Source organism: Salmo salar, chromosome ssa25, assembly GCF_905237065.1.
Source record: "Salmo salar chromosome ssa25, Ssal_v3.1, whole genome shotgun sequence".
Taxonomy (NCBI): Eukaryota; Metazoa; Chordata; class Actinopteri; order Salmoniformes; family Salmonidae; genus Salmo; species Salmo salar.
In genome coordinates, this window is record NC_059466.1 from 38,575,962 (window position 1) to 38,593,811 (window position 17,850).

Here is a 17,850-nt window from a genome sequence, read left to right on the forward strand (position 1 = left end):
AGATCATGTGGAAACCGGCCACTAGGGGCAACAGTGAGTGCTGTTACATTCAAGTAGGTTTCAGTTTTGCTAGTCTGTGGGGGATGGTGGATGGGTGTAAGAATCTGCCTCTGATTCCAAAGGTTTCAAGTTCAATTCCAGCAATAGAAAGTTAATTTGAGAATTTTTTTTAAAATTAAGCCTATCACTAACCTTAACCATTCAGAGTTAATGCCTAAACTTAACCTTAAACACTTTGAAATTTGACGTTTGGAAAAACTTGGAAATATGAAGTTTAAGAAACATGGATGAACACCTAATTCTAACGTGAGGCTGTTAGAGCTGGTAGGATGCAGACAGTTCATCTGAACTATATCAGGAGGAAGAACAGTATTCACCTGTCTTATGTGTGAAACTACTGTATAGCAGACATCTGTATTATGACAGGCAGAGAGACAGGAAGGAAATATTACCTAACAGGAAGGCAAACTTCTTCCTAAGGTCAGGGGTGATGTCGATGGCACAGAGGGGGCTGCTCTCCTGCTGCATGATCTCATCTGGAGGAGGGGGAGGAGCAGGAGGAAAACACAACACAGTCAGAATCACAGGACCTGAAGGGTTAACACAGTCATGTTTTTTGGGGAAGAGAATAGAATTGAATGAAAGAACCATCACAAAGGTAGAAAAGAACTAGACATACTCTCTCACACAAAAACAGGAAGTTAGTATGGCACATAGTCTGGCCAGTATAAAGAAGTGCTTAATAGTGAATGAACAATAATCTGAAACCCAGACCAGAGAGCAAAATGCTACAAAATGTCCTGGTTGGCGCAGCAGTCAAAACTTCTGCAACGCAGCGCTGAGGTGCCACCACAGCCTTGGCTTTGATTCCACAACCGGCCGTATTGATCTCTGGCTCCCTCTTTAGTAATTTGTGTTTCTTAATTTTTAATCGCAGTGCTTAAAGCATCAGACAAGTTCAGTAGCCAACATATAGTTGATTTTATTCAAACATAGGATGTGTCTATATATGGAAAAATACACTTTTAATATTTAGACTGATCAATTGATAAAGAACAGATGATTCCTGGTCGACCAAGATTTTTTGTAGTCAGGGATGGAGAATGGAGCAATTTCGCTCCAGAAGCACTCAAAGTAGTGCTCACTTCACGAGCTCAGGGCATGCCCAGCCCAGCATGCATTTGTAGTGTACTTGTGTGCTGCTGTAGCCCCTTGCATTAGCTATTGTCATGGAGTTCACTAAATATTTTCATTTTAAGAAACAGATAAAACACACAGGTGTAAAATCAAGGTGACTTACAAAGATGAGGACAAAGAGCAAGATAGGGAGTGTGGTGATGTAATGTCCACAACAAAAATCTGATCTTTTAAACGTTTCGTTCATTTTTGTTACATTATCTATACAATTGGCCGTAATTGATTTTGGCCCAATAGCCCTGGAATATTGCCACATTCAAGAAGCTTTCCGTTTTGATTGGGTTATTTTGCCTAAAAACTTTTAGGACTACCTATAGAAAAAAACAAAAAAACTCTGCATCTCTGCCCAGGCTGGCAAGAGGGGCCAAAAGTGTGTTTAGCATCCCCTTTGGCTCTGCATGTTGTTTAAATTCTGAGTGCTTTATGTCCTTATCAGCCTATTGTGTCACACTCGCAAATGCTTCACAATGTATTTCTTTGTAGGCTATAGCCTTGAAATAATTTAAATAATATAGCCTAAATTATTCATTTTCTTTTCTTCTTAGGCTCCTGGCCTATTTAGAGTGTTTATATGCAGTTTAATATGACATGTAGCCTATTGCAAATGTGCTCTTCTTACATTCACCTTTCATGTTCAATACTACAAAACCAAATGGTAGGTCCAGGTAGTCACAAAAATAGATTGGTGTTGGTTAAATTTTGATTTTAATTCATGTATGCGAATTTGCAGTGGCAGTTTTTCTTCCTGTGAGCACAGAGCAGTTTTTAGCGGAGCTGTTGGAAAGGACGTGGAGCGCCCAGAGCAGTGGACAAGCACCACTTCATGAGCAATGAGTGGGATTTCAAACTGCTCAACTCTTCTCACATACTCTAGTACACTGGAACAAAACTAGGTCAGAGACACTGTGACACACAGCCCCAAATCTCTCATTCTTTACTCAGTGTATTTTACCCATAACTGGAATTTTCTAAAAGCGGAACAGCATTCTGTCAACACCATTGTTCTTTAGTACCTGCATGCATGTACTTCCTATAGAAAATACTGTATTTGTACAGTTCCTCAGAAAATGCATAGCTGTTGGCTAATATTTCTGTTGTTCATTTGTAATATTAAAGAGTTTTGGTAGCATAATATTCTTTGTACCGTAATTTCTGGACTATAAGCCGCAACTTTTTTCCCACGCTTTGAACCTCGCGGCTTAAACAATGACACGGCTAATATATGGATTTTTCCCGCTTTCAATTTTTTTTTTAAAAAAATACATTCTGTGACGTGCTCCGTTTTTTGGCGGCATGAAGCTTTCATTAGACCAATGAAATTGCCGAACGGGTTAAGGTCAAACAACTTTTTTGTTTACTGTTTAGATTCAATCGAGCGCTCTCAAACTTCCCATCATTCTGATTACGGTAGTCATTTTGTCACCCTCATCATGGCAAAGACACGGAGAAATGCATATGATGCAGCTTTCAAGTTGAAGGCGATTGATCTGGCTGTTGGAAAAGGAAATAGAGCTGCTGCACGGGAGCTTGGTCTTAATGAGTCGATGATAAGACGTTGGAAACAGCAGCGTGAGGAATTGACTCAGTGCAAAAAGACAACTAAAGCTTACTGCTAATTATTATTATTTTGTTACAAGCCGTGTTTCGTTAAAGCCTATTTATTTTTCTTACAAGCCGTGTTTCGTTAAAGCGTGTAAAGTTAATTTGTTTCAATGTACCGGTAGGCACCTGCGGCTTATAGACAGGTGCGGCTTATTTATGTTCAAAATAATATATATATTTTTTAATTCAGTGGGTGCGGCTTATATTCAGGTGCGCTCAATAGTCCGGAAATTACGGTATATGATTTTTTAAATATTATATAGTTGGAATCTGCCTGTACTTATTTATCTTGCTCCAGTTTGGGAGACTGGTCCAATTCTACACAGTAAGGGGCAGATCAAAATGTACTTGGGGGAGGGGCTGTTCCAACTCAAGGTGTCATACCAAAAAAATGCACTACCCTCCATAAATACTATTTTCACATGACCCTTCCCTTTTACAGTAAAATAAATGAAACACCCTCCATAAATAATATTTTCACATGACCCTTCCCTTTTACAGTAAAATAAATGAAACACCTTCCATAAATAATATTGTCACATGACTCTTCCCTTTTACAGTAAAATAAATGAAACACCCTCCCCCCTCATAGAATGAACTCTAAATAATGTTTACGACCGCAAATAACAATAACTGTAGCGAACCTGTGTTTATAAACGTGGATATAAACGTGGATTCAGCATGCTTTTGAGGCACAGTTGATGCTACGCAGGGCTATGGGCCAGAAGGTTGAGGTTTCGCTGACCACCACCGACAGCTAACTCTCCCTGCCTGTTTCATTACACTACGATCAGAGCTGGCAGCAGACAATGATCAGCTAGGGGGAAATCAGATTTTAAACAATTTGATGCCATATTTATAATTATATAAAATATATTGAAAAAAAATTTCCACCAACAGGTTTCTGTGCCAATGCACCACACAATCAATAAACAAAGCATACCGATTTCGGCACTTCAATATCATGGTTTGTGTTTTCAACACCACAATAAATAGATTATGTCAATCTGGACAAACAGAAAAGACATTCCTCCCTACCTTGTAGGCTTACCCAGTATTGAAGGCTTGGCTTGAAAATCTCAGAATGCCATTAAACTTTTTGGTGTTTTGTAACAGATCAAAATGAAATTAAATCAAATTTTATTTGTCACATGCGCTATTAGACTACAGGTGTAGACCTTACTGTGAAACGCTTACTTACAAGCCCTTAACCAACAATGCAGTTTTAAGAAAATAAGAGTTAAGAAATGATTTACTAAATAAACTAAAGCATAAAAAGTATCACAACAAAATAACAGTAGCATGGCTATATACAGGGGTACCAGTACCGAGTCAATGAGTGACAATGCATAGATAATAAACATGATTAGCCACGTTCAGCAGTCTTATGGCTTGGGGTAGAAGCTGTTTAGGAGCCTTTTGGACCTAGACGTGGCGCTCCGGTACCGCTTGCCGTGCGGTAGCAGAGAGAAGAGTATATGACTTGTGTGGCTGGAGTCTTTGACAATCTTTTGGGCCTTCCTGTGACACCGCCTACATTATAGGTCCTGGATGGCAGGAAGCTTGGCCCCAGTGATGTACTGGGCCATATGCACTACCTTCTGTAGCGCCTTACGGTCAGATGCCGAGCAGTTGCCATACCAGGCGGTGATGCAACCGGTCAGGTTGTTCTCGATGGTGCAGCTGTAGAACTCTTTGAGGATCTGGGGACCCATGCCAAATGTTTTCAGTCTCCTGAGTGGTAATAGACATTGTCGTGCCCTCTTCACGACTGTTTGTACCATGATTGTTTGTTGGTGATGTGGACACCAAGGAACTTGAAGCTCATGACCCGCTCCACTACAGCCCTGTCGACGTGAATGGGGGTGTGTTTGGCCCTCCAGAGAAGAAGGCTGACGTTTTACGTGTCCCCAACCGATTTTGTTTTTTGTTCATTTATTTGCGCTTTTTGAAACGTATTTTTTTTACTTATTTTGTACATAACGTTGCCGCTACCGTCTCTTATGACCAAAAATTACTTCTGGACATCAGGACTGCGATTACTCACCACGGACTAGCAGAATCCTTTTTTTCCTTTAACGAGTCAGACGAGCCCTATATATTGCTTTCTCGGGAACAGGCCCAGATCCCCGTGATTTGCGTGACGAGGAGGCAGAGAAAAAGGGGCCAAAGGGCAGGCTGCCTTCTGAGAATTCGTAGGCGATTGAATAAACTCCCACTTCCTTCCATTCTGCTAGCAAACGTGCAATCTTTGGAGAATAAAATCGATGACCTACTCGCAAGATTAAACTACCAACGGGACATTCAAAACTGTAATATCTTATGCTTCATGGAGTCGTGGCTGAACGACGACACTATCAACATACAGCTGGCTGGTTATACGCTGTACCGGCAGGATAGAACAGCGAGGTCTGGTAAGACAAGGGCCGGCAGATCTCTGACCTCCTCTCTATAGGCTGTCTCATCGTTGTGGGTGATCAGGTATACATACCACTGTTGTGTCGTTAGTAAACTTAATGATGGTGTTGGAGTTGTGCTTGGCCACGCAGTCGAGGGTGAACAGGGAGTAGAGGAGGGGACTAAGCATGCACCCCTGAGTGGCCCCCGTGTTGAGGATCAGTGTGGCAGATGTGTTCTTGCCTCCCCTTACCACCTGGGGATGGCCCGTCAGGAAGTCCAGGATCCAGTTACAGAGGGAAGTGTTTAGTCCTGAGGTCCTTAGCTTAGTGATGAGCTTTATGGGCACTATGGTGTTGAACTCTGAGCTGTAGTCAATGAACAGCATTCTCACATACTGTGCCTTCGGAAAGTATTCAGACCCCTTGACTTTTTCGACATTTGTTATCTTACAGCCTTATTCTAAAATTGATTAAGTAAAAAACAGGTTTATACATTTTGCAATTGTATAAAAAAACAAAAAACATAAATACCTTTTTAAATAAGAATTCAGGCCCGTTGCTATGAGTCCTTTGATAAATGTCCATTGATCATCCTTGAGATGTTTTACAACTTGGAGTCCATCTGTGGTAAATTCAATTGATTGGGCATGATTTGGAAAGGCACACACCTGTCTATATAAGGTTCCACAATTGACAGTATATGTCAGAGCAAAAACCAAGCTATGAGGTCGAAGGAATTGTCCGTAGAGCTCCGTGACAGGATTGTGTTCAGGCACAGATCTGTGGAAGGGTACCAAAAACTTTCTGAAGCATTGAAGGTCCCCAAGAACACAGTGGCCTCCATCATTCTTAAATGGAAGAACTTTGGAACCACCAAGACTCTTCCTAGAGCTGGACGCCCGGCCAATCTGAGCAATTGGGGGAGAAGGGCCTTGGTAAGGGAGATGACAACAACATTGATGAATATGCTGATTCTGTGAGCGAGTTTATTAGCAAGTGCATCGGGGATGTTGTTCCCACTGTGACAATTAAAACCTTCCCCAACCAGAAACCGTGGATTCGCGCAAAACTGAAAGCGCGAACCACTGCTTTTAATAAGGACAAGGCGACCGGAAAAATGACCGAATACAAACATTGTAGTTATTCCCTCCGCAAGGCAAATCAAACAAGCTAAGCGTCAGTATAGAGACAAAGAAGAGTCGCAATTCAACGGCTCGAGAGGTATGTGGCAGGGGCTACAGTCAATCACGGACTACAAAAAGAAAACCAGCCCCGTCGCGGACCCCAATGTCTTGATCGTAGACAAACTAAACAACTTCTTTGCTCGCTTTGAGGACAATACAGTGTCACCGACAGGCCCCCTACCAAAACCTGCGGGCTCTCCTTCACCGCAGCCAATGTGAGTAAAACATTTAAACGTGTTAACCCTTGCAAGGCTGCCGGCCCAGACGGCATCCTAAGACGCATCCTCAGAGCATGCGCAGACCAGCTGGCTGGTGTGTTTATGGACATATTCAATCAATTCCTATCCCAGTCTGCTGTTCCCACATGCTTCTAGAGGGCCACCATTGTTCCTGTTCCCAAGAAAGCTAAGATAACTGAGCTAAACGACTATCACCCCGTAGCACTCACTTCCATCATCATGAAGTGCTTTGAGAGACTAGTCAAGGATCATATCACCTCCACCCTACCTGACACCCTAGACCCACTCCAATTTACATACCGCCCCAATAGGTCCACAGACGACGCAATCGCAATCACACTGCACACTGCCCTAACCCATCTGGACAAGAGGAATACCTATGTAAGAATGCTGTTCATCGACTACAGCTCAGCAGTTAACACCATAGTACCCTCCAAACTCCGCCCCCAGGTGGTGAAGGTAGGAAACAACATCTCCACCCCGCTGACCCTCAACACTGGGGCCCCACAAGAGTGCGTTCTCAGCCCTCTCCTGTACTCTCTGTTCACCCATAACTGCGTGGCCATGCACACCTCCAACTCAATCATCAAATTTGCAGACGACACTACAGTGGTAGGCTTGATTACCAATAATGACGAGACGGCCTACAGGGAGGAGGTGAGGGCCCTCGGAGTGTAGTGTCAGGAAAATAACCTCACACTCAATGTCAACAAAACAAAGGAGATGATCGTGGACTTCAGGAAACAGCAGAGGGAGCACCCCCCTATCCACATCGACGGGACAGTAGTGGAGAAGGTGGAACGTATTAAGTTCCTCGGCGTACACATCACGGACACACTGAAATGGTCCACCCACACAGACAGCGTGGTGAAGAAGGCGCAACAGTGCCTCTTCAACCTCAGGAGGCTGAAGAAATTTGGCTTGTCACCTAAAACCCTGACAAACTTTTACAGATGCACAATCGAGAGCATCCTGTCGGGCTGTATCACTGCCTGGTATGGCAACTGCTCTGCCCACAATCGCAAGGCTCTCCAGAGGGTGGTGAGGTCTGCACAACGCATCACCGGGGGCAAACTACCTGCCCTCCAGGACACCTACACCACCCGATGTCACAGGAAGGCCAAAAGGATCATCAAGGACAACAACCACCCAAGCCACTGTCTGTTCACCCCACTATCATCCAGATGGCGAGGTCAGAACAGGTGCATCAAAACTGGGACTGAGAGAATGAAAAACAGCTTCTATCTCAAGGCCATCAGACTGCTAAACAGCCATCACTAACATCAAGTGGCTGCTGCCAACATACTGACTCAAATCTTTAGCCACTAAAATAATAAAAAATTGGATGTAATAAATGTATCTCTAGTCACTTTAAACAATGCCACTTTATATAATTTTTACATACCCTACATTACTAATCTCATATGTATATACTGTACTCTATACCATGTACTGCATCTTGCCTATGCCGTTCGGCCATCTCTCATCCATATATTTATATGTGCATATTCTCATTCATTCATTTACACTTGTGTGTATAAGTAGTTGTTGTGAAATTGTTAGATTAACATCTGCTAACCATGTGTATGTGACCAATAAAATTTGATTTGAAAGGCATTGTAGGTGTTCCTTTTGTCCAGATGGGAAAGGGCAGTGTGAAGTGCAATTGAGATTGCATCGTCTGTGTTTCTGTTGGGGTGGTATGCGAATTGTAGTGGGTCTAGGGTTTCCGGGATGATGGTTGATGAGAGCCATGACCAGCCTTTCAAAGCACTTCATGGCTACAGACGTGAGTGCTAGGGGTCAGTAGTCATTTAGGCAGGTTACCTTGGCATTCTTGGGCAAAGGGACTATGGTGGTCTACTTTAAACATTTAGGTATTACATACTCTTCCAGGGAGAGGTTGAAAATGTCAGTGAAGACACTTGCCAGAATGGTCCGTGCATGCTTTGAGTACACGCCCTGGTAATCCATCTGGCCCCGCAGCCTTGTGAATGTAGACCTGTTTAAAGGTCTTGCTCACATTGGCTACGGTGAGCATGATCACACAGTCATCCGAAACAGCTTGTGCTCTCATGCATGCTTCAGTGTTGCTTGCCTTGAACCAAGCATAAAAGCCATTTAACCAGTCTGGTAATCTCGCGTCACCGGGCAGCTTGCGGCTGGGTTTCCCTTTGTAGTCCGTAATAGTTTGCAAGTCCTGCCACATCTGACGAGTGTCAGAGCCAGTGTAGTAGGATTCAATCTTTGTCCTGTATTGATGTGTTGCCTGTTTGACGGTTCATCTGATTGCCATAGCAGGATTTCTTATAAACGTCTGGATTAGTGTCCCTCTCATTGAAAGCGGCAGCTCTAGCCTTTATCCTGGTGCGTATGTTGCCTGTAATCCATGGCTTCTGGTTGGGATATGTACGTACGGTCACTGTGGGGACGACGTCATCAATGCACTTATTGATGAAGCCGGTGACTGAGGTGCCATACTCCTCAATACCATCGGATGAATCCCAAAACCTATTCTAGTCTGTGCTAACAAAACAATCAGTAAAAAAATGAATATTTGGCACTGGGGAGATTTTAATTAACCGGACATTTGAGCCTATTTATTTATTGGTTTGTAGACTACGTTCCTAAAACAATAAGTGTCCACCTCACGGTCCAGCTGTCAGAGATTTGAGCACTACATGTATCAGGGCATTGTATTCATAGGTCTATAGGGTTAGGTGTCCACTCTATGATATTAACTTTTTAATACATATAACTAACTAACTAACTAACTAACTAACTAACTAACTAACTAACTAACTAACTAACTAACTAACTAACTAACTAACTAACTAACTAACTAACTAACTAACTAACTAACTATCTATCTATCTATCTATCTATCTATCTATACATACATATACATATACATATACATATAGATATAGATATAGATATACATATACATATACATATACAAAGGAAGATAAGCTTAGCCCTAACCCCAGAGAGATAGAGAGAGATGGCGATTGCATGCTACGAAACCGACATGCCTTTCTTTATGTCAGATGCTATACAGATATTGACGTACAGGAGGCTAATTTGTAACTTTTCGATCAGGATATTTTGTATAAAGATAAGCATTAAATTGTTAGAATAAAGGAGTAACTGTGGTACAGTAGGCCTGAAACAGTCTTCCTCACCTGAAGTTCAACTGTCTAAGTCAGTTGTAGCACCAGGACGCACTGCATTCATATCACAGGCCTGCAGCAGCTAAAGCTTAGTAATAGCCACAGCATACCAAACCTTCACAAACCTTTCTAAACTTTATTAGGGAAAATCCAAGCAGAAGAGTGAATGTAAACCAGGGAAAAAACACACTACCCTCCCCTATGCCCAATAACAAACACACACTACCCTCCCCTATGCCCAATAACAAACACACACTACCCTCCCCTATGCCCAATAACAAACACACACTACCCTCCCCTATGCCCAATAACAACAACACACTACCCTTCCCTATGCCCAATAACAACAACACACTACCCTCCCCTATGCCCAATAACAAACACACTACCCTCCCCTATGCCCAATAACAACAACACACTACCCTTCCCTATGCCCAATAACAACAACACACTACCCTCCCCTATGTCCAACAACAAACACATACTACCCTCCCCTATGCCCAATAACAAACACACACTACCCTTCCCTATGCCCAATAACAAACACACACTACCCTTCCCTATGCCCAATAACAAACACACTACCCTTCCCTATGCCCAATAACAAACACACACTACCCTCCCCTATGCCCAATAACAAACACACACTACCCTCCCCTATGCCCAATAACAAAAAAACATACACCCTTCCCAAAGCAAAAAACAACAACCCTTTGATCTGTCCCTAAGAGGACTGGAGACTCCTGGTAAATAGGTCAACTCAACTGGTCTTCTAGTAAATCATTGATGCTGCTTTTACCTCAAACCCTCAGAGCCAAGTCAGCACAAATACAGTCTCATCCACCTCACTCCTATCCCTGGGATGACATACAATGATAGTATGCGTCCTAGAAACTCAAACAAGACGGTTCCATAGAGCACATACACCACTCCCATGCTGCTCCCAGCCAATCCAATAAAGAGGTTCATCTGCATCCATTTAGAAACAGCTATATACAGTTATACAGTATGCTCAAGCAGTTCTTTGAGCAGGTAGTGTGTATACTGTGGGAGACAGTCCTACTGTTGAAACTGGGTGCCCAACAGTGCAGCGCACAACAGATCGATGGAACAGAAAGCCACAGTGATGCTCTACGGTGCTATATGATTACAGACACACAGACAGAAAGCCACAGTGATGCTCTATGGTGCTATAGGATTACAGACACACAGACAGAAAGCCACAGTGATGCTCTACGGTGCTATAGGATTACAGACACACAGACAGAAAGCCACAGTGATGCTCTACGGGGCTATAGGATTACAGATTACAGACACAGACAGAAAGCCACAGTGATGCTCTACGGTGCTATAGGATTACAGATGATAGAGACAGACAGAAAGCCACAGTGATCCTCTATGGTGATATAGGATTACAGATTACAGACACACAGACAGAATGCCACAGTGATCCTCTATGGGGCTATAGGATTACAGATTACAGACACACAGACAGAATTCCACAGTGATGCTCTACGGTGCTATAGGATTACAGATGATAGAGACAGACAGAAAGCCACAGTGATCCTCTATGGTGCTATAGGATTACAGATTACAGATACACAGACAAAAATACACAGTGATGCTCTACGGTGCTATAGGATTACAGATTACAGACACACAGACAGAAAGCCACAGTGATGCTCTACGGTGCTATAGGATTACAGATGATAGAGACAGACAGAAAGCCATAGTGATCCTCTATGGTGCTATAGGATTACAGATTACAGATACACAGACAAAAAGACACAGTGATGCTCTACGGTGCTATAGGATTACAGATTACAGACACTCAGATAGGAAGTTGTGTGTGTGTCTATCTATGTGAATTCAGGGACAGAAATAGAGAAGTAGTCTTGATGAAAAGTTCTCCTACAGACATTTGCATATTTCATGTTAGAAACCACCCGGGCAGACTTTCTAGGGCCACAACAACCAATCCTGTCTATTTCAATGACGTCACTTCAAACCGCTAAGCAGGGCTTGGCTCATGGTTCCCAAGGCTCAGATGGTTGAAGCTTGGTGATAGCTATACGGGCCACATATTTATACTGAACATAATGTATGTGGAACCTGTAAAATACCTGATCTGAGCCTCACTAACATACTCTATGACAGGGTGGAGATAGAAGGCTGAAAGGAGCAGAATTGGGGTCAATTCGGAATTTCTGAAATGAATTGAATTCAACCCATTAATTTCAATTAATACACACATTTACGTCACACACCCCACAGGAAGCAATTAGCCCGACTAACTGGTGCCCCCACACATTGGCTAACTGGGCTATCTGCATTGTGTCCCGCTACCCACCACCCATCAACCCCTCTTTTACGTTACTGTTACTCTCTGTTCATCATATATGCATAGTCACTTTAACCATATCTACATGTACATACTACCTCAATCATCCCGTTTTTTTCTTTACTTATCTATTGTCCATCTAATACCTATTTCTTACTTAAAAATTGCACTGTTGGTGAGTAAGTAAGCATTTCACTGTAAGGTATTTCACTGTAAGGTACCTGTTGTATTCGGCGCACGTGACAAATAAACTGATTTGATTTGATTTGAATTTAATTTTAATTAAAGGAAGTATAGTTTCATCTAAAGCAATTCAAAGAAATTCAACTGAGACTAGAAGCATGAATGTCTCCTTCTTTTGACAAATATTTTACTAAAAGTATCTGCCACGCAAAAAATACAGATACCATTTCAAATATTATTGTCACACAGTATTTTTTTTGTTGCATTTTTGTCATAAGATTAGGTTGATCCCTTACATCCTGTAATGATGCATTCTGTGATTTTATATTTATTTATATTTAATGACATGTAAGAGAATTATAAATTATTATAAACCTACAAAGGGATCTTAGAATATTTCCAGACTAGTGTAATTATTGAAAATGAATTTAAAGAGAATGAGTCTTTAAAAAAATTATAATGTTTCATCCAAATGTTTTACAAAGTATTGGTCACCATATATCAAATATACTGTACATACACTACTGTTCTAAAGTTTGGGGTCCTTTGCCATGAAAACATACATGAAATGAGTTGCAAAATGAATAGGAAATATAGTCAAGATGTTGACAAAGTTATAAATAATGATTTTTAATTGAAACAATAACTGTGTCCTTCAAACTTTGCTTTCGTCAAAGAATCCTCAGAAATTACAGCCTTGCAGACCTTTGGCATTCTAGTTGTCAATTTCTTGAGGTAATCTGAAGAGATTTCACGCCATGCTTCCTGAAGCACCTCACACAAATTGGAATGGCTTGATGTGCACTTCTAACGTACCAAACGGTCAAGCTGCTCCCACAACAGCTCAATAGGGTTGAGATCCCTTGACTGTGCTGGCCACTCCTCTGTCCAGTGTCTGTGTTCTTTTGCCCATCTTAATCTTTTATTTTTATTGGCCAGTCTGAGATATGGCTTTTTCTTTGCAATTCTGCCTAGAAGGCCAGCATCCCAGACTCGCCTGTTCACTGTTGACGTTGAGACTGGTGTTTCGCTGTTAGTATTTAATGAAGCTGCCAGTTGAGGACTTGTGAGGCGTCTGTTTCTCAAACTAGACTATCTAATGTACTTTTCCTTTTGCTCAGTTGTGTACCGAGCCCACCCACTCCTCTTCCTATCTGGTTAGAGCCAGTTTGTGCTATTCTGTGAAGGGAGTAGTACACAGCGTTGTATGAGATCTTCATTTTCTTGGCAATTTCTCAAATAGACTGATGAGTTTCAGAAGAAAGTTCTTTGTTTCTGGCCATTTTGAGCCTGTAATCGAACCCACAAATGCTGATGCTCCAGATACTCAACTAGTCTAAAGAAGGACCATTTTATTGCTTCTTTAATCAGGACAACAGTTTTCAGCTATGCTAACATAATTGCAAAATGGTTTTCTAATGATCAATTAGCCTTTTAAAATGATAAACTTTGATTAGCTAACACAACGTGCCATTGGAACACAGGAGTGATGGTTGCTGATAATGGGCCTCTACGCCTACGTAGATATTCCATTCAAATCTGCTGTTTCCAGCTACAATAGTCATTTACAATGTTAACAATGTCTACACTGTATTTCTGGTCAATTTTATGTTATTTTAATGGACAAAAAATTAGCTTTTCTTTCAAAAACAAGGACATTTCTGAGTGACCCCAAACTTTTGAACGGTAGTGTATGTATAGTGATTAACTTGTAAAAACAAAGGAGGAAGGGAAGTGCTTTTAAGGTACACAATAGTAGGTTTTGGTAGACAGAAGATGCTAAGGTACACATTAGTAGGTTTTGGTAGACAGAAGATGCTAAGATACACAATAGTAGATTTTGGTAGACAGAAGGTGCTCTTTAGTAAAAGGGGTAAAGGGGTATTTATAGTGATGTGTAGAATACATTTGCCATTTGAATGTCATTGAATTTCGTTGAATTAAATTCTACCTTTAATTCAAATATCATTCAAATTCTGCTTCCTGTAAATTTTGTCCAATTCCAATTCAATAATTGAATTGGAATTAAATAGTAATTCAGAATTTCCCCAAATCCTGGAATGGAGCTTGTGTCAAGTGCAGCTTCATGTAAGTATCTGACGTTCCTATTCTTAGGTCTTTTCTCTTGTCTCTCTAAACTTGACCACCTCTTGAATTATTTAGTGGTCAGACCTTCCCTCCTGGACAGGATGTCAGTTTAAGGGACCAAGCCTTCTCTCTGGACAGGACATCAGTTTTAGGGTCCAAGCATTCCCTTCTGGACAAGCATGCCAGTTTAAGGGGTCATGCCTTCCCTTCGAGACAGCGCATCAGTTTAAGGATAGGACCACTGCAGTTACGCAACACTCCGACATTTATATTTTCTGAGGAAGAGCATACCTAGCATACCTTCCTCTCTCTTCCCCATATCCCTTCATCCCATCCCCTCCTCTACAGATAAAGTGAGAATTTTCATTGAAAGAGACAAGGTATACCCTACGATGTCCAGAGCCTGCTGGTTTTCTGTTCTACGTGATAATTAATTGCACACACCTGGTGTCCCAGGTCTATATCAGTCCCTGATAAGAGGGAAAAAAGAAAGAAAGAGAAATGCAGTGGATGTAGCATCGAGGTTCCAGAGTTGAGTTTGAGGGTTCTAGAGCAACAAGGTCACAGAAAATCTCACGGAAAACAGAGCGATGGAAGGGGAGCTACAGGGAACATAGACAGTATTGACTTTTCTGTGAGCTTCCTGGGTGTGTGTGTTCCTGTAACTTCAACATTATGTCAACACAGACTGACACGTTAAACAAAAAAATAAGATAATGTTTACAGTGTCACCTCAGCGTTGTCAGAGCAGCCAACTTCAATATTATAAAGCACCAAAACAGCACATGATAGTCACTTCAACAATGTCCATGGTCTACTGTAAGCAACATGGATCGCATTTGATTTGTATAGTCCCATACAGATGATCTGCAGATTGTTATACAGTACTATCTGTCGATAAACAGATGCTTGCTAAGGTTACGGTTAGGTTTAGAAAAGGGTTAGGGTAAGGGTTAATGTTGGGTAAGGGTTATGGTTAAGATAAGGATTAAGGTTAGGGTTAGGTTTATGGTTAAGATAGGGGTTAAGGTTAGGGTAAGGTTTATGGTTAAGATAAGGGTTAAGGTTAGGGTTAGGTTTATGGTTAAGATAAGGGTTAAGGTTAGGGTTAGGTTTATGGTTAAGATAAGGGTTAAGGTTAGGGTTAGGGTTAGGTTTATGGTTAGGATAAGGGTTAAGGTTATGGTAAGGTTGATGGTTAAGATAAGGGTTAAGGTTAGGGTTAGGTTTATGGTTAAGATAAGGGTTAAGGTTAGGGTAAGGTTTAGAAAAGGGTTAGGGTTAGGGCTAAGGTTAGGGTTAGGTTTATGGTTAAGATAAGGGTTAAGGTTAGGGTTAGGTTTATGGTTAAGATAAGGGTTAAGGTTAGGGTTAGGTTTATGGTTAAGATAAGGGTTAAGGTTAGGGTTAGGTTTATGGTTAAGATACGGTTTAAAGTTAGGGTTAGGTTTATGGTTAAGATAAGGGTTAAGGTTAGGGTTAGGTTTATGGTTAAGATAAGGGTTAAGGTTAGGGTTAGGTTTATGGTTAAGATAAGGGTTAAGGTTAGGGTTAGGTTTATGGTTAAGATAAGGGTTAAGGTTAGGGTTAGGGGATACTTAGTTGAAATGTTGTTGACAGTTACTGAACATCTACTGAACATTTACAAACCATCTACATGGGACTGTGCAGATAAAGTGTTACCTCAACATGTACACTGGTGTACAGACAGACAACCGACCAACCTAAAGACAGACAGTAAGACCGACCAGTACCTGTCCTGTGCTCGAGCTCCAGCCAGCGTGGAGATGACATGGTACACTCTGCTCAGAGGTCTGCCCAGCCAGGCTCACCTTCTCTGGTTACTCATACCCGTTGTTGCAGCCGTATCCAGAAATACACACCATCATGTCTGTCACTTTCTGTTTCCCTCTCTCTGTCTCTCTCTCTCTCTACAGACACACGCCCCTTACACACATATACTCTGTAAATATTGAAGCAGTGCTGTAAAGAGTCTTAGACCCCCCTGGGCTCTTAGTTTGGCAATGAGGGGACCGATCAGGTGACATCCTATGCCTCAGTGTATAACTGCACAGAGTTCTCTCTCACACACAGCATCTATCAAAATGAAACACATCAATTCTAACATCCTGGTTGGGTGGGAGTGTACGCCTTGTGTCTTTTATGTGGAGGAGGCTATGGATTAGTTGGCTGAGTGTGTGAATCTCTCTCTCTCTCTCTCTCTCTGTGTCTCTGTGTCTCTCTCTCTGTGTGTCTCTATCTCTCTCTCTCTCTCTCTCTCTCTCTCTCTGTGTCTCTCTCTCTCTCTCTGTGTCTCTCTCTCTCTCTCTCTCTCTGTCTCTGTGTCTCTCTCTCTCTGTGTCTCTATCTCTCTCTCTCTCTCTCTCTCTCTGTGTCTCTCTCTCTCTCTCTCTGTGTCTCTCTCTCTCTCTCTCTGTCTCTCTCTCTCTCTCTCTCTCTCTCTCTCTCTCTCTCTCTCTCTCTCTCTCTCTCTCTCTCTCTCTCTCTCTCTCTCTCTCTCTCTCTCTCTCTCTCTCTCTCTCTCTCTCTCTCTCTCTCTCTCTCTCTCTCTCTCTCTCTCTCTCTCTCTCTCTCTCTCTCTCTCTCTCTCTCTCTCTCTCTCTCTCTCTCGCTGGTATTACGTCCGTTATACAGTATGTGATTCCAGGACAGGAGGGGCTTATGATTCATCCCTCCCATTCACTACACATGCATCATCTATTAAATCCCTCTCTGTGAAGACAGCAGCACAGACATACCTCACACAACATGCTGTGACATCACAGAGAGAGGTACACACAGTATATCTCACGGTTTAGGGTGCTAGGTTGGTGACATCACAGAGAGAGGTACATACAGTATATCTCACGGTTTAGGGTGCTAGGTTGGTGACATCACAGAGAGAGGTACATACAGTATATCTCACGTTTTAGGGTGCTAGGTTGGTGACATCACAGAGAGAGCTACATACAGTATATCTCACGGTTTAGGGTGCTAGGTTGGTGACATCACAGAGAGAGGTACATACAGTATATCTCACGGTTTAGGGTGCTAGGTTGGTGACATCACAGAGAGAGGTACATACAGTATATCTCACGGTTTAGGGTGCTAGGTTGGTGACATCACAGAGAGAGCTACATACAGTATATCTCACGGTTTAGGGTGCTAGGTTGGTGACATCACAGAGAGAGGTACATACAGTATATCTCACGGTTTAGGGTGCTAGGTTGGTGACATCACAGAGAATATAGTCATGATGCAAATGTTTAGATTATGAAGCAAATGTCAACAAAAAGACATGCTTTGGTTAAGAATGTATGGTTTGTGACATCACAGAGAGAGGTTGTAACATCGCAGAAGAGCACTACTGATAGAAATGTAGGGCGCATTCATAAATTCATTCTGGAGTTTCAGAGTATGCTCAGAGTGCCCTCTGGGCGTTTG

General features: G+C 42.0%; 1 protein-coding gene across 4 annotated transcripts in view; it reads right to left on the reverse strand.

Moving 5' to 3' along the window:
- LOC106586727 (guanine nucleotide exchange factor DBS) overlaps nt 1-17,850 on the reverse strand; it is a 132,699-nt gene that overhangs the window by 87,340 nt on the left and 27,509 nt on the right. For all 4 annotated transcript variants that reach the window (XM_045707350.1, XM_045707348.1, XM_045707349.1 and 1 more), the window contains exon 2: nt 453-536. In XM_045707350.1, the coding sequence (XP_045563306.1) occupies nt 453-536 (84 nt within the window). The remainder of the gene's footprint in view (nt 1-452; nt 537-17,850) is intronic.